This window comes from Numenius arquata, chromosome 3, assembly GCF_964106895.1.
Source record: "Numenius arquata chromosome 3, bNumArq3.hap1.1, whole genome shotgun sequence".
Classification (NCBI taxonomy): domain Eukaryota; kingdom Metazoa; phylum Chordata; class Aves; order Charadriiformes; family Scolopacidae; genus Numenius; species Numenius arquata.
The window spans coordinates 13,734,320-13,760,837 of record NC_133578.1 but is presented as its reverse complement, the minus strand read 5'-3'; the positions used below and the strand labels follow the sequence as shown (position 1 = coordinate 13,760,837).

Here is a 26,518-nt window from a genome sequence, read left to right as displayed (position 1 = left end):
TCCCTTGCTACTTTTTCCCATGTGGAGGGTCCAGTCTGTATGGTGCGGTACTCTATACCTGCTTGGTGTTAATCCAGCACTTGTATGGCTTCTCTTCCAGGGCGCTAACCTCCATGCATGACTGTCTTCCAAATACACTCTCTCTCCACCACACTTTTTATCTTCCCAGTTCATAATTGCACCAAAGGAGGCTCTTGGATAAATATCAGTAGTAACACTTTCTCCCTCACTTGTCATTGTTCGTCCATGATTCAAACGGCTTCAAATGACAGGTTTGAAAAATGGCCAGGGCTTGTAAAGTGTGGGAATGGAAAAGTTTGTGAATGCTGGCAAGTGCTTATCAACCCCTGCATTGTAATATCAGCAACCAAGTGGCAGTAGAGCTGTGCCAAATTAGGTGGAAAAGGAGAGCACAAAGAAAGATCAATAGATTTAAATTGCTATGATCATGAGTACTCCTGAATGATTTCACCCACTATTTGCTGCAGCAGGAGTTTCTTTTTGGTAACATCTCAAGGTATTGTTCCAGTGACCCTCAAGGAAGCTGACAGAAACATTCCAGTTTTCCTGCTGAAGGATAACATACACCTCACTTGATTTTGCAGCTTTTAAGCAAAACCAATCCAATAGCTTAGTCGCAGTTACTTAAGGAAAATATTTCATTAACCTGTGAACTATTTGAATCTGCTTGAGAACACCAGAGCATTCAGGCAGCCCTTCAAAGAGAAATGTCCATGGGTATCACATGCTATGTGATGCTACAGAGAAGTCCTTGCTCAAGAATATATACTGAATATTTGGTTTTCAGTGGTGGGATGCACCCCCTGACCAGCTGTAATAGACAGCATTATTTCACTCACCAATGCTGAGGTGATGCTCTTGGTTACAGTATATGGGAAACTCAAACACTGAGCAATCATACAGTGCACAGCTTCTGCCTGTGGTAAAGAGAGCTTCGCCGTGCTTCACTAGTGCAGATATCATCCCAGGATTCTGCCACAGCAAAGCTGTGCTGACATTACAGAATCTTCATAAGAAAGTGTCAGTGAAAAACACCCAAACCACCCACTCCCCAAAAAGTCCATCCAAATACTACAAAAGCATAAAAAAAAAAACCTTTGCCCTTTCTCCAGCAACTTTTGCAAGAACTAGGGCATATTAACCAAACATGGCTGCATGTCGCACACTGAGAAAATTCACCCTTGACAATGTTAAGTTCCCCACCACCAGACACTACACCCTACCAAGTTCTCTCAAAGGCACCCCATTAAACATATATGAAGAAACTAACAAGTCTGTGACATGCTTTATAAAGACTGAGCTTAAACCTAATCCTAATACTAGGTAAATTGCTGTTAACCTTACAGATCACAACTGAGCTGTTCCCCAGGATGTTGCAAGCCTAGCCAGGAGGCATTCAGATTTATCCAGTGTAATGCCTTCTTCCATGGGTCTTGATGCCCCTGTCCAGTGCCAGGCATAGCTACAGCCAAGTCCAGGTTATACAAGGGCAGCCCTGCATACTCATCTCATTCCTCCTGAAAGGGAAATTCTTAAAAACTTGATCCAAGGCTGCTTTTAAAAGTCTCTTCTACTTAAGCCATAGCTATAATTCTCATATGCCACTGACTTCTGTTGTCTATGTAAAGCAGGAGGAATCTAGACTTGTAGCTATTGCCATGGAAATCGGTAATTGCTGACCCTCGTAGACAGACCTACCCTGAAGTGTGGGCAATCACTGGGATTCAAGGGACTATGGACCAAACCTCTGCTCTGCCATGGCCTTCAGCCCATGGGTAAGTCATTTCTCCCCAGATCCACAATAGCATCCAGGCACCAAATGGTGTAGAGGTGAGTCAGGTACCCATGTAATTTACAGGCTCTAAGTCTAAACCGCTTTGGTTTAGTTTCTCCTCACTGAACAAGGGGAATAGCACGCCCCAGTCTCCCTAGGCTGTTGGGAAGAACCTGGGAGATGGGGAGAGATTGCACAGCAGTCTGTTAGTAGAGCAGCTAATGAGCTATTTAGCTATGAGGGACACATGGGTATCCAAGGGACAAGAAGATCTAGTCAAGCCAGTTTGCCCAAAGTTCAAGTAGTAAAACGAGTGATGTTCTTTGGGATTTTTTTGTACTCTTTCTTAGCTGAAGTTACAACGCATATCACATGCTGTCCAAAACCACATCCTTCCTAGGCCAAGACCTGCAACATGCACAACTGCAATATGCCAGGAGGTGCTTTGGCCAAGCCATTAGGTCAGATACCTTTTCAGAAGACACTTTGCATACTCAAAGCAGTGAGAACAAAGTGTACAGGCTAAATAACTTAATAAACAAAAATGTACCTTAGGCAATTGGTGTTCTACCCTGCTCTGCTGCCCTTCATTTACTGAGGTGAACAATGAATTAAATTATGCTTTGCCAAGAAAAAGAAAAAAAAAAAGTCAGTTGAATTGTGTCAGAACATCCCATTTTGGAAATGGGGCAGGAGTATTTCTGAATGGCAAAACCTAAATTTACCATTTGCTGAGTCACAGTTTTGAGTGGTATTTGATCCCTAAATATAGATTATTAAAAAAAATAATTACCAGCTATGAAACAGAAAGAAGTCTTCCCTTTCTCAAAACCGTATCAAACACGTCAACCATTTGAGGGAAGTTTAAAATTAATTTCCACAAAAGCATTTACTACTGGAGCAGTGAAGTTGACACAAGAAAGAAATATTCTTTACAACACTGATTTACGTCTTTTGGAAAACAAGCTGTTTACTCAGCCTTTCAGAAAAAAGACATTGGAATAGTTTCTATAGCAATGGATCAGAAGCTCAACTTGCCAGCTCTGGACTTAAGGTGGGATAAAAAGATGGTTTCCATCTAAAAGAGCTCACAATACAGCTGCTTAGGTTTATTCCCGCATGTAGTCCTTTTGAAATCAGTGGGACTGGTAAGTAGAAAAAAAGACAGATTAGTTAGTCTGTACGAATAACAGGAGATGCAAAAAGGAGACACACACATACACACCACTGAAGGGTCAAAATCCACACCACACTTCACAACAGACCCTGGCACCCATAGACCTTCAGTAATGTTACCAGGAACTACTTGCAGCAGCAAATATGTTAGGTATGATTTGAAATGGGAAAAAAACCCAAATATATATATCTTTTTTTCTTATTATCATCAGATTATGCTGTTCCCCACATTCTAGGTCTTTCAAAGGTCAAAACCTTCCTAGGGTCTGTCCCATGCCCATCATGAGAGTGCTACATTTAGGACTGGGCTCTTTAATGTGAAGCCCATGGTCAGAACTCAGCTGATTGAGGAAACTGCCGAAGTACCTGCTAGAATTGTCCCCTTTTTTTTTTCTGATGGGAAACAAGACAATCATGCTTTCCTTCAAAGGAAAGGCATGAAGGCCTTTGAGCCAGACTCAGCCTGTAAGACTTGTCTTGGTTTCATGGTAGAGTCCTGCCTATTGTAGCCTCTTCATTCAAATGCAAAAGCACTGAAAGGATGATGACTTGCATCTTCATTTACTTCAACCCTGGAACTTAAGGATAAGTGTCTCTGTTACCTACCAACTCTGCAGCCATTTCTCCTCTTGATTGTGTATTCTTATGCCATATAAAAAATAAAAAAAGCTGATTTAATGCACCTAACATCTAGGTTACGTGGGACACCAGAGCAAGTAAGCAGAGCTGGGAATTTGCAGCGCACACAGCCAATTGCATGAGATCCTAGTTTGGAGATTTAACATCTTCTCAGCACAGGTATCTTAAGCTACTCAAAATGCAGCATACGCTGCCTTGTGCCACAGCACATGCAAGTCAGGAAGGCTTCCATACAGTATGGTATATCTCATCCGCTGCAGCTTCACCCCAACTTAAAGCCCACTAGACCCCTCACACTGCCAATCCCACCTGTCACTGTGAAGCAATACTGTTAGCAAGTAAAACCTTCAATTTTTAGTTGCAACTAGTATGTGTTCAGCTCCATTGTGACAAGTTATAAGGTTAGCTGGCAACTACATCTCCACAAGAACTGCCAGACTTAGTAGACAGCGGTTGCCAAGTTATATTCTTTCTATTTGCTGCGAAAAATTATTAAGTAAACAAATATATCCCAATTTAATTTTTAAATAGTAATTCTTAAGGGATGAACTGAAAGATAATTATGGCTTGGCATGCCTGTGTTATTTTACTTTTCTCCCACCCAACACTGGAAAGACAAAAGCTTTTCTTAGTGCATTCATAGATTATCTGAGGCAAGAATGGGGCATTATGATCTTTGGTTTGATCTCCTGGCTAATGGTGGCCATGGGCTTTCCCCTGCTGACCCCACACAACACCAAACAGCCTTTGCACTAGCTTTGTTTTAAGTAAGGTGTGGGACAAATGACTTTCAGAGACTCCTTCCACCCTAAATTATTTTATGAGTTTATAGCATTTGTCACAATCACAGGTTGACGTCAATCACATATTCTGGCAAGACACTGAAACATGATATTAAGGCTGGGAGCAAGTTTCATCCATTCTGCCAGTTTTCAAGAGTAATTATCTCATTGAGTGCAAAATCACCAGCCTGTAATTAGTTTAATTGCATCCTTCTGCAGCTCCCACCAATGTCAACAACTACACAACCAGCATTGGGCTGGTAACAGATCAAAGACCCACAGGTGAGCCACATCAGGAGGCATCAGCACAGTTTACAGCAGCAGGCAATACTGTTCGCTACCCCAAGACTTTGGCTTTATGGTTTGGGGTCTGAAAGTTACTTGCCTGTGTGCCCATTTTTTGTCCCCTGGACAGGTAGGATGAGATGGGGTTTGCTCTGAATGAGCAAAATTAATGAGTTGCCTTGTTTACACGACTGGATAGACAAAACCTCAGGTTACACAGAACCATAAGAAACAAGGTAGAAAGAGCAGATGGGGCATCACTCACTAGAAAAAGACCATCAGGATCACTAGATGTTCCCTTCATAAAACTTCTCCAAGCTATGCCATTACCTTCATTCCTAAGGAAGTCACACACATTGCAAAAACGGCAAAGCCTTGTAGCACAGCTGGCATGGACCAGGCACTGCTAGCTCCCAACAAAATGAGAGAGAAGGACAGAGACGTGGGGAAAATACTGTTAAGGGTGAGGAAAGCAATAGTGAATTTCACATAGTGAGAGCTGGTGCACCTGGGACAGACCTTTAAGGAGCATAATAAAGTCCAGCAAGAAGTACAGTACATGCCAGAGGTTAACAACACACAAGTTCAGCCTCTTCAACCACTCACCTGGGACAGGCCCCCTCCTCCAGCCACCTATGAAGGGAAGTGGCTGAATTTATAAAGCCAGGTCCCCTGACCAGTTGTAGGAAGGGCTCCTTGTCTCTGTGGTAGTAAGGCTGACCCCATCATGGAACAATCTGGGAAATTAAAACTTGCAGAAACACCTGCTGGATGCTGGATTGTTTGCGTCTCCCAGGAATATTCTTCCAGCTTTGGTGACAAAGGGTTTTCCAGCCCTGGCTGCCTTTCAAGATCTCCCAAAAATGTCAAATGTGTAGGTTAAAAAGTGTCATTCTTAATTAAGGCCATTATTTAATTTAATTACTATTAAGGCCATTCTTAATTAAAGCCCCCAACACTTACTAATAAGAGGCTTCCATGCCCTCCACACACCTGGCACCTGTGCAAGGTGACAGGCAAAATGGCTGAGAAATAACCCCAGGGTGCAATTCAGAGCCTCAAGGGGTTCAGTGCTCTGCCAGGATGGGATTTAGTGTCTTGTACTACCAAAATGGCCTGTTAATTTTTTACTTAATGGCATATCCTGGCTTCAGCTATAAATCTCTAGAGAAAGAATCAAGTTAAAAATTGTCTTAACACTTAATGATACACCCTAAACAGACACTACAGACAACACACATAGTGTCACAACAGATCTCTGTATTTAGGTCAATTATTAACTAGGTAATGCACATGGTGTTTAAATTCTTACCGTTCTCCCAGTGCTTAGAGTGTGCTAAGCAAAACTTCATTTCTTGTTTTTAATGTATGCATTTTATATTTATTATCTCTTATTCTACGCCTGAACTCACCTTCATACATATTCCCGTATTTATTCAACCAGGATTGGTGGCAACCGGTCAGGACTTTATCAGGGATCTGATGGTTTGGAGTTTTCTGACTTCCACAATGCTGTAATGTCTTGAGGATTTCATTATAAAAGCAAGTTTAAAAGGACCCCTGATGGCCCTTCCCTCCTGCTGATGGGCTGTCCCCTCCTGCGAAGCTTGGTGGACCTGGGCAGTCTGGCTAGCTCTTCTCCACAGCCACCAAGCCCTAATGAACACATATGCTTGGCCCAGGTGCTCAGTTCAAGCTCCTGGTCCTTCTCTTTGCACCACTGGGGCTCAGAGTCTTTGCATTTAACTATGGTTTTTTAGGACTTCTTCTCTGAGAGAGACCAAGAAGGACATCACCTGTAGGTGTAAGAGCCTGAAAGGTAACAGATTAATGCTACTCAGTGACATTCAAGAGAGAGGAAAAATTGTTTCATTGTTTTAAAATGGGAGTCTCCAAGAATCAAAAGGCTCATTTTCTCAATTGCTCTGCTTGTGTAGCTGGCCAGTAGGTGACCACAATCATCTGTTCCACAGAGAATTGGAAAGTGCAAAATAAAACCAACCCAAACTAAAATTGCATCACTCTTGCATGAAACAGCAGGATCCTCTTCGTTGTTCAGACACGCTCAGCTGTACATATGGGGCAGGACCATTGTGGTCCCTCCTCCCTCCGTAGTGACCCACTAATGCTCAGCCAAGGCCATTGCCCATCATGTCCAGCTCTTGGTCCTCATGCCAAGCACCTCTCTGTGGTTTCTGAGCTGCACAAAGGGCATGGTGCAACCACAGAAATAACATGGGAGGGTGAATGCTCCTTTTCCCACAGGTTGCTTAGTGAGCCATTTGCCACCGGTCAGCTGAGTTTCAAAGTGAGTCAACGGTTTGTTGCCACTTTGTCCTCAGGGTGTTAAAAATTATTCATGCTGGATTTGAAGTGAAAGTTAAGTTCCTTCCTTGCCTTAGTCACCATCAACTAATGGTGGTGGACTTGCTTGAATTCCCCTTGGCAAATGGGCTGGAGACCATTTCTTTAGCTGGGATCCAGTTCAGACAGGGACACGCAAAACAGGACTAAAACATCCCACCCCTGTTCCTACTGCTGCAGTAACATCAGTGGGCTTCACTCTACTCTCCAATACAGACAGTATTTAAGGTCAAGTCAGACAATTATCCACCAGGAATGACATGGGGGGTGCTGATAGATAACCCTCTGATTATTTTGGGTCACATTGGCTGCCATCATGAAGCATAATGACTACTCTGTCGTGACTTCACATGAGCGAGGACATCCTTACACCAGCAGCTGGCTTAACCCCCTCCCCAAACAATCTTGGAATAGCATGTACAGTTATTAGTTATTTGGGGGAAGATAGAAGTGAAGAAGTAGCATCCAAATAATTAACACTATTTCTGATGTTAATTTTAACCACAGAGCAGTGAAGTAGATTTTCTGATGACAACCAGACACCCAACAATTCCATAAATAACCTACTTTAAATATGAGGAGTCACTAGTCCTTAAAAAGGTGCCCAAAGATGAGACTCCAGGGGACAATCCAACAACTCAGTTTCAGCCATCGCTTCAGGCTAGTATCATGAAATACCCTGTATCATCCACAAAGAGACATGGTGTCCTCCAGAAACTAGTCAGAACAGCCTAGCTGCAAGTCTTGGGTTCCCTTTATCCAGGCACCCAAGCCAAGTGGCAGAAGCTGGTAGTGAAAAACCCTCCTACCCACCTTCATTACAAAATTTTCAGACTCCCTTTGTTGGTTTAAACAACTATGGAGAGAGGTGTCCTCCTGAGCAGGCTGTCAGTAGGTTGCATTTCTGAACAAGGTGCTCAGGAGCTGGATCCACATTTAAACCAGCAACATGGCTGTATGCATATTTGTTTGGGAACAAGTACTCCTCTTCTGCAGACATGGTAGGGATGCTGCAAAGCCATCAGCAGGGACCAGCAGAGCCAGAAGAGAGCCAAAAATTTTGAAAAAAACACAGCAGAACTCCTCTCCTTTTTTTTGCCACTAATTATTTCAACAATCACCAAGTTTATCCCCATGTTGTCACTTGATTTCTTTCAGGCCATGCATGTGACACTAAATAACTATGGCTGCTCAAGAAACAAAAGTTGTGCCCACATAGGCACCGCCATGAAATGAGGTAAATCTGTTGGAAAAAAGAAACTGTGGGCGGTTCTGGAATAATTTTGCACAGGACAATGTTCTTTGTCCTCGGGACAGCTGTGCCAAAGCACGCACTTGGCTTAATGTATGTGACCTCCATGCTTTCATGCTGAGTTTTCCTTTCCCAGGCTACTCCAGCCACATTTTTCTTCCTGCATAAAAAGTCATGTATTCATTTTTTACTCAACTTTTCCCTGATTTTACCACCACAGGTTAAACTGTTAGGTGATGTCACAGAGATCTTAATTCCCCAAGTGGCACCAACCATCCAGAAACTCTTTCTTCTGGGAGATGCTGAGCTTTGAAAACACTTTCATGAAGAAACTCCTCCTAATGTTGCATTTGAATCTATCCAACATAATATTTCTAGCATGTCTCCTCTCTAAAGCAGTCTTAACTTCAGCATTTAAAAAAATCTTCACCCTTGGAAAATGATTTCTCAGTCACTAATGTGCTTGGCTAATTTGGGATTCTTGCTAATCAATCTTTTTTTCCAGCTATATCATACTTGCTTATGATTTAATATCAGTGAAATCAGAACTGAGGCTTTTTTTCAGCTGCAAAATCGATAGCAGCTCTGTTTGCAACAGTCAAAATTAGAAGATTTTAGGATTAAAAAAACTATATAGCAAAGGAAAAAAAAAGTGAATATATTTTCATAATGAGCAGCACTTTCAACATATCTCTCAGGCACCCTCAGAGGTAAGAAGGACAAATCAGAGCCCTGTGCCTCCATATCCATAGCAGGGAGCAGGCAGATGCTGGTTTACATGTCCCAACATGAGGACATAGGTGATCTGGTACTCCAAGATCACTAATCCTCTCAGGGGAGGGTGCAGGGCACAATGTTTTCATCCAGGGTGGTGGTGTGCCGTCTTTTAATGTTTCATTTTGGTTTATTTAAAACATCATTTTCGTCCAGCTTTCTTTTTGCTGTACTTACTCAACAGGATCCAAAGTGGATTTTATTTGTTGCTCCAATTTACCAGCATAGCATAACATTAAATGTAGAGCCTAATTCGTGTCACTGCTCTCCAAGAAATGGGAGGAAGGACATCTTTTTTGTGTGATGAGCCAAGACAGGCACTACAACCTGTTGGGCTCTCCTAGGCAGATTCATAACATTTGGCACCTTAGTTCCCTCCTGAAATGTGAGAGGTTGGTGCACCCCAAAGCCCAGTGGTTGCCCTGCCTCCCTGGGCCACACATCTCTGGGAGCAGAGAACCGAAAGACCAGATTGATTGGGACAACCAGCCTCTGCAATATGCTAAAAAAAAAAAAAAAAATTAAATTATTACAGTGTCAAATCTTTCCTACTCAGGTAAGCCTGGAAGCATTTAGCCTCTTTACAGAAAGAGTATGAGGGATGTTATTTCCCTGCCTGCTAATCCTTTTAACTGAAAGGCTGCATTGTTTTGTAAATGGGAAAATTAATTTCAAAATATTTGCTTGCTGTTGAGGATTTAGATGAGATTAGGCCAATGCTTTGGTTAAGCAGCTCCAATCTTAGGTTTTGGCTCTCCTCATTCATGAAAACCTCTTTTCAGCTCCTGTCCAGCCTTAATTATGGCTGCTGCTGACTTCTGGGTATGTTCCTTAGGAGGTCTTTTCCTTATAAGCTTCTCTTGGTGTGTTTCCCATAGAAATTAAATTGTGCAGCATTACCCCTTTCCCTGTCTTTAAGCACCTTTTATTAGGCAATTTTAGATAAACAACCTTCCTTTTTGCATTTACCAACCCCTGCCAGCTCATGGGACAGGCTTACAGGAGAAGAGGGATAATTTTGCATGGAGCTCAGTGGGAACCACTTGTGCACACGATGCTCACATGGCTCCTGGGGGGCTCAGAGAGAGGTTGGCCTGTGTCCTCAAGGGCCTCAGAGATGTCCCATGCAGCTGGCAGGGCTCATAAGGCCACCAAGCACTTGCTGCAGGTGGTCTTATACACTCAGCACCCTCTAGCCAGCCCTGGAGAGCCCAAATGCCAGCCTTGGAACCCTGAGTGCCTACCAGCACCCTGCCATCACAGCACAACCCACCCAGCTCCCCTGCTGCTGCCTGCAAGAGGACTTGGACCAATGCTGAAGCTGAAGAAGCCATTTGAATCCCAGCAGTCCTGTGAGACATGATGCTTCCTAACCATGCACAAAGCAGTTGAATGCTTCACCGTATCCAGCTTCAGATAGCTGGATTTTAACCTCTGGTGAAACTTTAAACTAAAAGAAACTAGGGTAGACAGTCCCTTTCCTCTTCTCAGGGAGGCCTGAGTCACCAGTAAGGGAAAAATAGTAAATTCTCACCTATCATACTCAAGGAATGTCATCTGTGCCCTTATACTTTGCATATGAATTGATACATAAACAAGTACATGCTGCATTTTCTAGTTTTACAATTCAAATATGTCTTCAGGAAAAGAAAGGAGCCAAAATTGCTCTTGAGGTCAAATAGATCTTGGGAGAAGCTGCTTGCTTTCAAGCTTTCAAACTGTCAGCAGTTTGAAATTTGGATTAAGAGGCACCCTTACATGGTAGTATATCCATTCCCTCTCTTTTGCCTTAATGTGAAATTTGGGTGCTGGAAGATACCATTTGCAAACTGGACTCTATCTTCTCCATCTGGGAAATGACACTGAACATCTATCAATCTCCCAAACTTGTATGTTATTATAGAATCATAGAATAGTTTGGGTTGGAAAGGACCTGTAAAGGCCATCTAGTTCAACTGCCCTGCAAGGAGCAGGGACATCTTCAACTAGATCAGGTTGCTCAGAGCCCTGTCCAGCCTCACCTTGAACATTTCCAGCAATGGGGCACCTACCACCTCACTGGGCAACCTGCTCCAGTGTTTCACCACCCTTGTTGTAAAACATTTCTTCCTTATAGCTAGTGTGAATCTTCCCTCTCTTAGTTTAAAGCCAAAATATTCATAGATTCATAGATTCATAGATTGGTCCAGGCCGGAAGGGACCTCCAAAGGTCATCTAATTCATCTATTCATTCCCATCTTTTCTATAGGTTCCCCTTTAAGTACTGAAAGGCCGCAATAGACTCCCCGGAGCCTTCTCTTCTCCAGGCTGAACAACCCCAACTATCTCAGTCTGTCCATATCAGAGAAGTGTTCCAGCCCTCTGATCATTTTTGTGGCCCTTCTCTGGGCCCGCTACAACAGGTCCATGTCCATTATATCTATGGGTTAACACTTGGAGGATACTGAAGTGTTCCCAGCCAAACCACTGTGAATGCACCACTTCCAAACCTCACTGCTTCTTCTCCGGTGTGTGTCTAACAGCTGCTAAATGGGACAGAGCATTGCTAACAGGAAGGACTTTTTGCTCATCTTTGATGTCACCAAGGACCAGGCTTTGAAACACCTGTACCCTCTGAGCACTGCAAGACCAAAGCCAACTGTCAAACACAGCTTGTGCTCTCACTGAAGCGTATGCCCATTGTCACAGCTTCTGTAAGAATTAGGCGTTTCTCCTCATATAAACTGGTCACTGCATTGTGCTGCAGAGATGTGAAATCAGTCCCAACACGAAGAAAGCGTTGCAGGACATTCGGCTATGGCTGATGTTCTGTCACCAGCAGTTGGCAAACTCCAGTCCCACTGATTTTGAGAGGGTACCCAGCACCTTACAGCTGCACGCCAAGGAGGAGCTGATGCCAAGGCTCTCCTGAGCCCAACCACACCAAGCAAAGCAAAGACAAAACCCATGCTTCTTACAAACAGGTTTATTTGCATTTTGACTGGAGCACAGATTCTAGATACAGGTTTCTTCTGCACAACAGTACAAGAGCCAGTGCAAAATATGCTTTATTATTATTATTCATGTACAAAAAACCCCAAAAACCAACAAACGAAAAGACAAAGAGTGTGGCAGTATTTACTCACAACTGGTACGCCTCAGCCTCAAATCAACCCACCACCACTCGCCCTCGCCCGTCACGCCGACTTCGTGGTCAGCATCGCCTTTCTTGAACGGCTGCATTGTCAGTGAAGAGAGGTAACTCCCCTAGCCCTTTGAAAGATAAACACTCAACCCAAGCAAACTGGGACAACAGCAGGCTACTTAAAACAGTTGGACACACTGGCTGCTCACCAATGTGTGTGTCCCCCCCAGGGAGCAGAAGAATTTTGAGGGAGTGGCAAAAAAAAAAAAAAAGGTACAAATTGGAAATGCACAAAAAATTAGGCACCAGCTGAACCCATTTTTTTTAAACAGAGACAAGAATGTTAAGATACACCTCTAGTCTGCCTTATTCCATTCACCCACAGTACTGATGATCAAGGCCAAACAAACACTCCCCATTTTGAGTACCCTGTGCTGTCAAACAGATTTATAATCTTAATATTTCTATTAGTAGTATAAAGTTAAACTATTTCATAACTGAAAGAGAAAGAGAAGCTACAGTCTGAATACGAGCATCTCTGTGAGAACAGTTAAAAACAAAAGCAAACAAAAAAAAAAACCTGTCCCAGTCATCCACCAGATGATTGTTAGAATTACAGCCAATGCTTAAGCAATACAACATCGAGCTAGGAAAGTCTTTATACGGTTGTTCTGCTTAGGGAGTAGCTCTTACTAGTTTACAAAGCGTTGGGAAAACTATTTCTCTTTAACTAATTTTCAGAAGCTGCAATATAGAACTGCAGTGTTAGTGCAAGAATATGCTCATCTTCACCAAAGCCTGGGATTTATATTGCAGAAATTCATCAAATTTACATCACTCAAGTGTATATACCATGTCCAAATCACCTAGAGTCGTTATTATGGACTTTTACATTTCTACCCAAGCAATGGTTGGGTTTCAAAGCTTGATCAACCAGAGTCTTTTACATTGAACCACAATTAAACAAAGCAGAGTACCAGCTAAAGCCAAAGAGCACAAGTACTCAGCACATATATGTTTTGATAAAGTACTGTATTGTATGTGTGTATATATATGCATAATATGTATATGTTTCATTATAAGGAGAGTGCCATTCAGGACTTCACAACTGCAAGAATCCTTTTATAACCTGCAAATCTTGAAACTTCAACCCATTAAATTTCACACCAAGACAATGAGAACTCCAATATTTTCCAGATTGAATTATTTCTATTTTAGCCAATTAACCAAGCAGGACAAGCTGAAAGAACAGGAGCTTTAATTTAAATAACACCAATTCTACCACCTCAGGCAGATGGCACAAATTTCTATCACTAGATTATTTGCCCCTTCCCTGCCCTGCAGTTGTGTATCATGGACATTTCTATGAGTTCTCAGACCATCACCGGAGTCATAAACTGATCTGTATCAATTTATTCAGTTGCCAGAGAAAATGCTGTGACATATGAAATAATGCAGTACAGTAGCCGGTACAGTTCTGACGAGAACTTGGTAGTACTGGCTAGAGTCATATTGGTTTTAATAATGTAATGGTTCTGCATTTTCATCCCCACCAAGCCCACTTCTACTCATAATGGCTGTCACCATACATACAAGCTAAGAGCTGGACAGTTTGGGATACCATACTATTCATTGTAATCCTAAAACCCAGAGTTTATAAAGGTCTGCTGTACAAATTTCACATAGAGAGCTGAAAAAAGTCTCATTTAAATCACTTTGAGCAGGAGGTTTCATTTGTTACTTTTTAAAAAAGAAACAGGAGCAATAACAGCAAAAAAAGAGGCAAAAATAAATGTAACAGGTGCTTAAGAGCAAAGTTACTGCAGAACCCTTTGGGATATTTAGATGAGGGGTAGCTCCTCATCTCATTTGCCCTTAGCCTATCTAGAATTTAGGCATCTAGCCCAGACTAATCATTTGCATTTCCTCCAGTCTTGAGGAGACAAAAGTCTCCTTCTGGAGACTATCACATCCTCAAATAGGGCAAATGAGTCTCTCCAGGGATGGCAGATCCTCTATAACCCAAGGGAGAGTCTAAGCAGTTAGCTAGATTACCTGCCACTTAAACAGGTGAGACAAGTTTCTCTCTCTCTCTCCCTCCCTCTCCACATAAGCCACTAACATAAATCCTAAAGGCTTTGCTTGGTTCCCACATGGACAAAGTCACCAACTTCAACAAAGCAAGGGTCTGTTTTTATGGTTTTGGGAGGCAGAGGGGAATGTTGGTCAGCAATCTAATCTGACAACGTTGCTCTGACCACTTGCACCAGCCACTCAGCCGCAATGGTTCACGGCCAGTTTGCCCATGTACAACCACCCATTGGTTATGCAGCATCAGGCAACAACGGAAAAGGGTGCAACATGTTTCCTAACACTCAGAGATACATCTTATTCTACACCTTCCTCAAGGTGGGCAGCAGAGGGAGAGCTGCTGGTCTCCTCTCTGTGGCGACCAGCAGTAGGATGCAAGGAAATTGAACGAAGATGCACCAGAGCAAGTTCAGATTGGACATTAGGAAAAGGTTCTTCACCAAGAGGGTGGTTGGTCACTGGGACAGGCTCCCCAGCGAACTGGTCCTGGCACAAAGCCTGTCAGAGTTCAAGGAGCATCTGGACAACACTCTTAGTCATATGGTTTAGATTTAGGTAGTCCTGAAAGGAGTGAGGAGTTGGACTCAATGGTCCTTATGGGTCCCTTCCAACTTGAGATATTCTATGATTCTAAGTTGAAGCAACTCCAAATTCTCCTAGACACCAAACCAGCTGTCCTCCATCTTCATGGGCCTGTATGTTACTAAGCACAATCCTCCAAATTCCTGCTGGGACTAGAGAGGTTCAGCAAGGTCTAGAACTACTCTGTCAGGTAAGAGTAGACCTTACACACACGTTAAAGTTACACAGCCTTACAAACAGGTGAACATAGATACAACAGCAGAGCCCACCCAGCAGGACAATATTTATAATCTATGTGATTGTTTACTCTAGTATACCTTCTTACAGCATGGAGAGGAAAACAAGATATATTGTCAAATTCACCCTCATATAAGTACAAAATTATTTTATTTTTTAAAATCTAAATATAAGAAGGCCCTATCGGAGAGTTATTTTTGTTCAAAATTAATCAAACAAGTGCTACTGAAACACCATAAGGAGTCTTACATATAATTTCTTATGGGCAAGATTAGTTTTTTTAAAATAATCAAGAACAAGTTATATTTTTTTTTTCTAAATAAGCAAATAGTAACTCTGTGAACATAGCTACCTCTATCCTTTCTTCACACCGCTGTTTCAGTATTGCTGTGTCCCCTGAATTACAGGGCTATTACACATAAGTGGATAGGGTACAGACTACACTCCTGGCAACTTCAAGGTCTTTTTTTAAACGCTTCTCATAAGGTCAGATTCACCTGAGTTGCATGCCAAAAACAGCCACACCAGATACTAGGCCAATATTACAAAACAGGATGAAAAAGCACAGCAAATGTACATTTTCCAAAGCACCTTCCACTAAATAAACCAAGCAGCTCCCTATATGTGGGGCACATTGGTCCCACCTACTCAGAAAACCAGCTGGAATTTATTCCCTGTTTTGGAAGACAGCTGTAACTGTGTGGCCACAACCTGGATGCCTCAGTGACCAGGGCCGGGGGCTCTCCAGTTGCCCTCCTCTACATGCATGGCAGTGCAGAGCAGGATGCAGAACCATGGAGGCAACACAGGCACCAAGGCAGGGTGAAGCTTGGCACAGCCCCACCTTCCTCTCAAAAAGATGGCATTTCCTATCCTCCACAAAGGTGTATCTTCCCCCAAAGCTCACCCCGACCCCTCTGTCTGACCTCCCTCACTCCAGATCATGTACAACTTCCCCATGTACACAACCAGGTTCTCAACCAAGAAACCTCAAGCTCCTTCACTTCAGGGGGAGGTGAAGTGCCCCAAAGCCTGGGCATCCTTTTTGGAGAAACACTACAATTCATGGAGCATCCAGGACAGCCAGTTGAGTAAGATCGTGCCTAAGTAGGCAATGTTACTCAATTAGCTGAGTTGGCTGAAGGTTTTCCCATTGTAACACGATTTTTCTATTCTAGTATTATTTTTGGTGTAAAAAAAATCAGTGGGGATGGGTGGGGTTTTTTGTGCAAAACTTGATGCTTTTAATGAAAAAAAGGTTGCTTTTCTCAATATTTTGCTTTTTATTTCTGTTGGGAAAACTTGAAACACATCATTTTTGTCAGAAAAATATCAGTCCGTGTCTGTCTGAATTCCTCCAGTGTCAGCTGGGAGCCGTAATTCATGGGCTCCATGTCCCCCTCTTTCCCAGAAGGCTGGGCTCCTGGGCACCCCTCCAGGCTTCGTGACGCATTCACCCTTTGATTAACCCACAGTAAGAGCATCATGGGATCTGTAACTCAGCCAAAGAGCGGGGCCCCAAGGGAGACACGGCACACAAGGCACTTGAATGGTAATTTCTGAGGTCTGCAACAGTAGCTTAAACTGATGCTGCTTTAAGGGCCAAATGGATTTAATTAAATGTTTCCATTTCAAAAGGCTAGAATATTTTATTCAGCGTTTTCCAGCTGACAATTTCTCATTTTTTGAAAAATTTCCATTCCAAGAAAATTTTTGGTATTTCATCTTTCCATCTCAATTCAGGATGAAATTAAATGTTCAAGTATCAGAATTTGATGCTATATGCACATTCAGTTGGGGAAACAGCCTTATTAATAAGCTTCCAACAGTGAAATGACTCCACACATGCAAGAAGGGTGTGATCCAGTTTGCCTTTGACATCAGTGGAAGCCACTTTTCAGCTTAGTGGAGCCTGGATGGAGTCCCAAAAGACCAAGGGAGAGTGGAGTTGACCATAGTTGCAGATATTTGAAACAGAAGTCAAAAGTGAAAGAGCAAGAATATAAGAAGCAGCAACTATGATCCGTTACCTGGACTCAATCAAAACTTAGTTTTACTTACTTCAGTGAGTAACAGGGGGAAAAATCACTAAGATCATAACCTAATTCCCAGTTACAGTAAAGTTAGCAGTTAATCAATGCTTTGCAGACTAGAATAAATCCATAGTATGAATTTGTCATGAGCTCTGTAACTTTCAATGTTCAAAACATTTCCTAAGAAACCCTTCATATACTCTATTCAAGGAGATTATTCTAAAGCCGAAGATATAATATGGTAGTGAATTGCTTGCCTTGGGTTGTCTGTTCCTCCCTGAACCCTACAAAATTGTTCTGCTGGATTGGTATTACAGAAGCTCTATCAGCATGGACCTAGGTCTCTGGGCTTTGAGCACATCTACAGGTGGAAAGCAGCTAAGTGTGGGCTTCCAGGACTGACACTCTGGGTGAGAACTGGGCACCAAATCTGTGCTCTGCATTGCCCAACCTGTTTTTGGATGTAACCCCAGCCTTCCACCTCAAAGAGTAAAGGAGCCTATGTCCATCAGCAACAGGGTGTGTGTTGAAAGCAAGAGAGCACTAAGAACAGTAAATAAATCAGTAAATAAACAGTAAATTCACCCAACCATGAGGGGTCTAGAAAATTGGGTTTTGTTTATCTTTCATTTCCCTTTAGTACAAGGCAGATGTTTCTAAGCAATAAGCAGAAACCTCGACAATTTTTAAGACTGAAGAAGGAGGAAGGGAGGAAGAAACATGTACAAGCTTTGAGGATGTTCTCAGCTCCAGCTTAAAAAAAAAAAAAAACAAAAAACAACCCAGAAACAAACAAAACAAAAACAAAACCACACACCACCAAAAACGTGTATCTGTAAAAACAAGTTTTTCCTTAAGCTGTTTGGTACTTCTTAGTTCATAGGAGCATTTTATCCAGAAGATTCTTCATGTTTCCAGTCTAGGTTGTAGCAATCTCAGTGAGGCACTAAATTTTAGGCTGTTAAAGTCTTTCTGTGCAGCACGGTCATTTTAAAATGATGTGGTAGCCATCATTGCTTTCAGCTGTAACAAAGAAATGCAAAGCATGTTTTCATTGCTTTTAGAAAACAGCACAGATGCAGAACTCCAGATTTTCTTCTTCGGTAGTTTGCAATGATTTGTACTCTTGTTCCACAACCCACTCATGAAAGTCAATATTGAACATCTAGGTCAAAGTATTTACATAAAGAAATACAACATACTGTCATCTTTTATCATTTTACTAGAAGGTTTTCTGCTCATTTATGTCAGTGTTATCAATGGATTTATGAAAATTTTATTACAGGGTAACTGAGATGAAAGCACAGATCAATCAGTCTATCATAGTGTAAGTTGATGCAACACCTTGACTTACACCAAATTAGATTACTTATCTTTTCAGGATAACAGCACTGAGTTTGTGATAACGTTTAGTGCAATTGAGGGGAGAAATTATCTTTAGAACTACATGTAATAGCAGCAGCAATACATACCTTTTAATGTGCTGATAACAAAACAAGATTCATCTTGGAAGTTTTGCACCATCTGAAGGGCAGAAGGAAAGAAGCCAACACACAATATTTTTAGCAATTTAATTCAACTTTCTTTCAGTGCCAGTACAGACTTCAGAGGAGAGTTATTAAACAACATTTGGTCTCTAGTTCTACACAGTCCTGAGTGACCCTGCCCATAAGATTATTAAAGTACATGACTGATTATTTAAGGTCCTTGCAGCTGCTAATGTGCTTCAGAGAAGCTTATACTAAAGTGCTTGCCAGGTGCTGATCTGGCTTGTTCAGCATTTTACCATCCTCTTTGCAGTTCTTGATCCTGCAAGTTCTTATACCACTCCACCTAGTCTATTAAAAAGCATGCTCTTAATTGCCTTCAATGAAGCTATACTAGTTTAGACTGGATGAAGAAGTCCTCCTAAAATCTAACAACATGTTCAGCTGAACCATGAAGCTCAGCTGAGCTTACATTAACATCTGGGATAATATCTAAAGGTGAGAAACAGGCTCCTTGCTGAATAAAGGAATATCGTTACTATAAAGTCATCTCAGCAGCGTCCACCTGGTTATTTTGACCAGTATAGTTGCTATGCTTGCAGGAATAACTTACCTGTTTGTATTTTGTTGAGGCAAAGGAATCTTAATGAAACTGCTATGAAAGGCAAGGCAGATCATGGGAAGCAAGATCAGTATCTAAAGTTATTTGAGTTATTCATGAGAAACAACTAGATTTTCAGAACACATGCAGGTTCTGTGAGGACCCTAATTAAAGAGATTCAGCTGACTTCAGATCCAATCTGAAATGGCCATTTAAGCTTCATCTTTAGTCTATGCTTCCTCCGATCTTAGAGCAGCTGTGTGGGACAGAGGAGGTGAATTACCTTCAGAACATGTCTCATACAGCTGGAGTAGATGCTGTGTGGGAGAGAGGGGAGGTGACAAGAACCTCTCTGATCAGCTCAGAAAATCTAGCTTTAAGCAAAAGCCTTCTCCTAGCTATTGAATGTCATGCAAGAAGAGTACTTTCCAGCTGTAAGTTCTCACACCAAATATCCTTTTCAACTTAGACTAATCTCCCTATTCTCTTTTGGGTTTAACATCCACCCCCTGCTCCCGCAAATCAAACTTCACTGGCCAGTATAGGTGTCTATGCCTAATGATGCATGAAGTACATTCATAGAGTGCCTCACTCTTGCCACTATAGTACTAGAACAAGAAAAATATTATTACAAAAAGCAATAGACATTGTTAATAATTGACTTAAATAAATACTTAAAGCCTTATACCCAAGCTGGTTCAGGCAATTCCCCTACCAAGAGTTGCCTCCAAGCACTTTACATCCATAAAGCATCAAGGTTTCAGATTTAATCAGGCTGAAATAGCAAGGAGACTTTAGGAATAAGCATTACAGCCTTCAATTTAGGCTCCAGTTGAGACCTACGCTCTGCTTCATTTGTTTTAACAATGTTTCTTATAGATGAAGCTCCTTAAGTGATTCTGGTGCATGAATGAGTAAGTAATTTAGTGGGGGAAAACAGAGGAAGAAGGGCAACTCACTATTAACCTGCAAGTTAATGGAATTGACTCAATTAAGCCATCATATAATGGGACACAAACAGCTAGCAGAGGTCCGTGAAATCATAGTGTGCACTTACACAGCACTGACTCTGACCCAGTGGCTGTAATCACTGGCCAAGATCTAACACTCATTGTCTTAAAAATTTTCAAACTTGCCTTCTTCAGGAAACTTTCCTATTAAATTTTAAAAGTTCTTACTGTAGATCCTCACTTCAGAATATGTTTAGTAACCAACATGAAAATGAAATGGCTAATTTCATTGTGTGTTGTTTCACTTTCAAAAAAACCCCCTCTTTTACAAAGCAAAGATCTTAAAACCACACCAAAATCAATGGTATGCACGTATGACTTGGTCTAAGTATTTGCTTTAAATTGTGGGGATTAGTAACCTTGCTTGCAAGTAAGCTTCCCTGAAGATTCATTCCATAATTTAAAAGGGCATTCTAACTTTGGAAGTCAGACAACTGTTACAGCTCTGGCAAGAGTTTGCCTTAACACCTTACCTCGTTGCTCACTAATACATGGATCCCTGTGGGTCCCTGCCGATAGATTCGATTTATCTGCTGTGGAGAAATGCTGTACAAGTTTGCAATCTTTTCAATTAGTTCCAGAGTGGTCAATTCTTCCAAGAAGATTGCATGATACACTGCAAGTTGAAAGTAATTACAGGATTACAGAGTAATTACAGAATAGCAACTAGAGACAACACCAAGATGCTCAATATCAACAACCAAATGGGTTTAAGATCAAGGTTTCAATCTTGACAGTAGGTAAACAAGCCTAGTACCTTTAAAGCAGCCCCCAAATATCCAGCTTGATGATTTGTAGAAAAATACCCAGTATTTGGATGCAGTGGGCAAATAAAGCACAGGTCACTTTTGCCCAGAGAAAACACAGGGACTAATGACAACTTCTATCATGGTGCACTAAAAAACTCTTATAATAAAGATGTTAATATTTTTGGATAATCTACTGATTTTTTCATTTTACAGTAGATCCAATTAAACAGTAAAGCACATGATATGATGTAACTCAAAGGTGGTATTTTATTAGATTTTATCCCACTAACTACATAGGCACAAACTAAAGACTAAAAACACATCATCAGGGATCGTTAAGACCAGTGGGTCCCCAAAAGCTTTGAATTTCTGAGAATTGGAACCTCACTCTCAGAGATTCTAATAGAGACTCTCAGATACACAAACCTTCCATTTCCCAGAATATTTTCAAACAAGCCATAGTCTAAGGCAAATTGTGGATGAGAAGATACATTTTAATGCTATGGTCCCTATTAAGAACTGAATAGAGACTTCGCTGTGACACTCTGCAGATAGCTTGTAAGTTGGGTCTGTTCCCCAGGCAGATGGTACAAGTTGGGTCCTCTACCCTGAAACTAGCCTAAGTATCAGAACTGGGACAAACACGACCTCTTTAAACATGAGGGACACCAAGATGTCCCATGCAGGAGCTCGGGCAGAAAGCAGCTTTCTCGCCAGATAAGTGTTTAACAAAATCCATAAAAACTTACCACAAAGACTGCCATCTCCATTTTCTCGTTTTTGGTGGAGATGGGACCTGTTTTGCTCTGGTTCTTGACAGACATAAATTGTCATCTTGGGCCTTACATTTCTATGGATTATGAAAAAACAGTAGTGAGTTATTTAGTAGATATAAAATTGTTTCAGTCAGCTAGAAACACAGAGATGGAAACATTCAGGCTACGCATAGAGAACCAACTAAGGGATAGTCTTGATGCTGACTAGAGTCTTAGGAGGTCTAGTAAGAGCCCCCCGGGAGGTGGTGGTACAGTGCAGAGCACTTTAATCTCTTCAGGATCAGATAAGAATAAACAGTTTTCAGCACTTGCCAAGCAGCTCATCATACCTGCCTTTACTGATTTGAATCCTGCCCAGCTGGAGAGTTTATGGTGTTATTGCAATAGAAGAAAGTTTAAGAATCATTTGAGGCTCCAGGGGTTGGTTGGTTGGTTGGTTATATGCGATGGAGATGCAACACGGGGTATTGTAGGCTGTGTCTCATATGAAGTGGATGGAAGCTATCAGCTGGTAGCAAATAAACCACTGGAGATCCACATTATTCCCCTTCATTTTTAAGTCAGGTGCGAGTTCGGCAATGTTTCTGAGCTGTGCTTGGATTTGAATACCATCATGATCTCCAGCCTCTGAGATGGCCTCTCTGAAGTGTTAAGAGGAGGTCTAAACATCTCCAGGATTAACTTCTAGTTAACACTGAAATTATCAAGGGATGCTGCCATAACAAAAAAATAGGAAGGAAGAAGTACAAACCTTCCTTTGATTGCATTAAAGAGCCGAATTCCATCAGCAGGCCCACAGATTTGAACAAAATCTTCTTTGGACATCTTCAGTAAGTCAGCACCTACATATTTCAAATTGATTTTTTTTCAGAAGTTAAGAAAATTTAGCTTCCAAATTGCATGTATGGGCAGCGGGAAAGGGCATGGGGAGAGAATCCACAAAGTTAAATCATACAGATTTGCCTAGAGAAGTTGCAAATTCAGAGAAATGTACACTGCAAATCATTCATTGTGAAACAGAGAGCTAGAAGCTGCCAGAAGAGCAGTGCTGCACTGGAAGATATTCTAGCCAACCCGGAGACAAGCTAGATATTTAACATTGGCCATTAAATGGCCCAGTTTTCTCTGTCACATTCACCAGGTTATTTAATCCTGTTGCAAGTCTGAGAGAGGCTCCTCAAGGTTTCAATGGCTTTAACAGTTCCCCCTTCCACCGTCTTACTGCTCTGTACAACTACGTCATGGGAAGGTACAGCAAAGATGGAGCTGCAGATGGAGCCAGACTCTTCTCAAAGGTGCACAGGGACAGGATGAGAGGCAGCAGACAGAAGATGGGAAACACTGATTAGGCATAAGGAAAAACTTTTTCGCTGTGAGAATAGTGAAGTATTTTAAGAGGTTGCTCGGAGAGATTGTGCAACTTCCAACCTGAGAGATACTCAAATGCAACTGCACAAGGCCCTGGACTTGCTTCAAGCAGGGAGTTGCATCTAATGAACTCAAGAAGTCCCTTCCATCTTAAATTATTTTCTTCCGTTTTCACCTACTCTATATTTCTACAAACTGTTTTGGTAAATGTTAACTAGTCTAAGAATAAAAGAACAACCACACTGGATCAGACCAGGGATCCCGTCAACAGTGGCCAGCAGCAGATGCTATTGATATGAAGCATGAGCTGCACTTACAAAAGAGAATAAAGACAAAAATAATTGGACTGTTTAAACTCACCCGAAAAACTTGAGAAGAGTCTACAGAATGGAGAGAACCTATTACGATGAAGCCACTGCTGGGCATCTTGAATAGAAGCAGAAGGAAGGAGATGCTACATTGCAAAAAGAATAAGAAGGTCTTGAAATGAACTGTTCACCAGTGTCCTAAAAAAGAAAAGCACCACATTAACATGATCTCAAGTACTTACATCATTGCTGGGAGGCAGGAGCTCCACTTGGTGGGTTGGAGAACTGTTGCTAAAAAAAATTATATAAAGTTGGAAGAGAAAAAACAAATTATTTTAAATTTTACATTTCAATGTCCATCTTTTTCCCCCTCCTCCATTTGACTCAACTGTCATAAGTTACATACCAACTTGGCTTTTCTCTCTCATATTTTAAAAAAGGTGTCCAAACTCTGGACCAAGAAAAGAAAAGAAAAAAAAAATCTCTACTTGAGCCTTTTGAGGTCCTACTCAATACTGAGAGAAAAACTCAGTTTACTGACCTCATTCAAGCTTTTCCATACAGGTGACTAACTAATGAGGCACATCTAAGGAAGTAAGTTGTGACCTACAGGGTGGCTGAACTCAAAATTTCTATGAGCCAGAAATCCCCTAACTATATCCACTGTCTAATAATGATTCTTCACAAAAATTGAATAAAGGACCTTATAATTCAACCCTAGAGTTAGCTTAAACATAGTAAATTGGAATTTAACTATATCACACAAAACCACATTTCTACTAAACCCTCCTAAAACATAGACAGGATTTCAACACGTCAAGGATTTTCCCAAAGAATTAATAATCTACCACTGGAAGAAAATGCTTAACAGATCTCTCTACTAACGCCAATTTCTGTCTTTTCAGTGTTTGTCCTTATTCACAGGTTGAGGTCACTCATTGAAAATTTGTGATACAACATTGATTAATTAATAAGCTGTGCAGGAGGGCAACAAGGCTGCCGAGTCCTAGAGGAGGAAAAGAAAGCCTATGCCAAACTCCATGGGGAGAATATATTGCAGGGAGAACTCAGAAGTACCGAGGAACCCTGCTGTATATTTCTGTCATCAGCTATCATCTTGGGTGTTTCAGGACTACAAAAACTGTTTCTTTATGATGGCTATATTAATGAATTAAACATGCCTCCTGTTGGTCCTTTGTTCTGGAATGGCTTCTCAAAATTTGGGGTGTTTTTTATTTCTTTACATCCCATTCAACTGGGAATTCAGCACCCCAAACTACCACAAGACAGAAAGAAAGGAAGAAATACCAACTCTGAAGAGGTGCTGAAGGCTGAAAGCCCCTAACACTTTTGTCAGAAGATACTGGAAATTGCTGGTACAGGACACGGTGTGTTCTGTGACCTCTACAGAAGAGTAAGAGAGGAAATTCATGGCAGAAATTGCCCTGGTGGTCCTCTGATGCTCACCTCCCAGAAGCAGTGAACATAGAAATAGTACTCTGCATTAAAGGGAATTCCTGGCTGGAAGACCTTAGAAGTCTTTGTGGGAAATATTTTCCCCTTTCTAGGAAGGGTGGTCCTTGACCTCTTCTTCCAGAGTATGAAATGCACAGACACACAAAGCACATGCACACAAAGGCTACCGTATCAACAGGAAAGATAAAGCATTTATTTGTTACATACCCATCTCCTAGGTTGAAGCTGTTGGGAGAACTGTTGTAGCTTGGAGATGGAGCATTGTTCATTTGATAAGGCACATCTGGCCAGGGAGAGCACTGTTGGAAGAAAGGCAGCAGAGACACTTTCATAAGGATGGAAATAAAGGACTCGATTCTCCTCTCATACCACATTCATGCTGTTGCCACGCCACTAGCTTCAGCTCATCACTCCTGCTGGGAGGAGGAGACGGGCCATGGATTTTCTACGCCGCTCTCCAAGCGGGCTGTCAGGGGGCCAGATTGATTCCAGTTGCACATTCCACATTTCTCCCATTTCACAAAGCCTGTCCCCAAATAACACTGGGCCAAAGTGTGCACAGCTGTAAGTCAGAGCAACGCCAGTAAGTCAACTCAGACTGAAGGCAGCAACGATACAGAAATACCCCTGGTCTCAATTATAAATCCCTAATTAAATCCAGGCAAGAGTGACAAATACACTCCAGTGGCATTGCTTCAGGTTTATACCAGTGAAAGAGCAGAATTTGAACCAGCCTGTTAAACCTCTGGCTATTAGTTGAAGAGCCTGAGTTATAAATGGGTATTACAGGGAGAAAATTTTAGACAGAGACAGATAGACACAGAGATACTAAAAGTCTTCACAAATATAGGTCAAACTCCATTACTGTATTCCATTACAGTACTGTAAAACCAGAGTAACCCAGTTGGAATTGGTGACTTTGCTCTGCATTTAAGCCACTGTAATCAGCAGGAGAAATCTATCCCTGTGGAACCCCCCACCACCAAGTGCTCAAGAAAATGCTCTGTAGTATCCTTGTTTGTAATGATCCAAAGATGACAAGCGTAGTTTTGGAGTTTTATCATCTCCACAAGCACTAGCAAATATTTAACTCTTTGGCAACCCACATTTCCCCATCCAATATTTCAAAGTGCATCAGAGCTCACAGGAAGAGTTTGGGATCTGCCAACTCTGTAGAATTAGGTCTGTGTACACAAGAGCCTCATTAACAACCACCCCGTTAAATTAGAAAACATGTTGGTTGCTCCTGGCAACTTGAGGAAAATTGAGTAGGAGGGACTGGATCTCACAAACAGGAAGTTTATTTAAATTAAGAGAATCCCCTCATTTTTAGAAGTCCAGCAAGCCACTTCAAAAAAACAAGAACTAAATCAAATGACAAAACATTCCCATAGAGAGATGGAACAGCACTTTTAAACCACTGTCTTGAGTTCTGTTGCTTAGTAATTCTGCAGCTTGGGATAAGCTTATATATATATCTAAGTAACAGCAACAAGAGGTAGAAGCACATACATCTCTACACCAGATGCATCAGAATATAAAACATTCGAGATGTTCCTAGAGTACATGCCAGAATCTTCCGAGTATGTAATAGTAGCCTCATAGGCAC

At 41.6% G+C, this 26,518-nt stretch overlaps 1 protein-coding gene across 2 annotated transcripts in view; it reads right to left on the bottom strand.

Annotated features, from left to right (window-relative positions):
* Positions 1–18,119: 18,119 nt before the first annotated feature.
* TFCP2L1 (transcription factor CP2 like 1) overlaps positions 18,120–26,518 on the bottom strand; it is a 32,207-nt gene continuing 23,808 nt past the window's right edge. For both annotated transcript variants that reach the window (XM_074145048.1, XM_074145047.1), the window contains exons 8-15: positions 25,117–25,208; positions 23,676–23,724; positions 23,486–23,579; positions 22,509–22,599; positions 21,731–21,831; positions 20,706–20,848; positions 18,607–18,658; positions 18,120–18,157 (exon numbers count right to left, since the gene is read on the bottom strand). In XM_074145048.1, coding sequence (XP_074001149.1) covers positions 18,120–18,157; positions 18,607–18,658; positions 20,706–20,848; positions 21,731–21,831; positions 22,509–22,599; positions 23,486–23,579; positions 23,676–23,724; positions 25,117–25,208 — 660 coding nt within the window. The remainder of the gene's footprint in view (positions 18,158–18,606; positions 18,659–20,705; positions 20,849–21,730; positions 21,832–22,508; positions 22,600–23,485; positions 23,580–23,675; positions 23,725–25,116; positions 25,209–26,518) is intronic.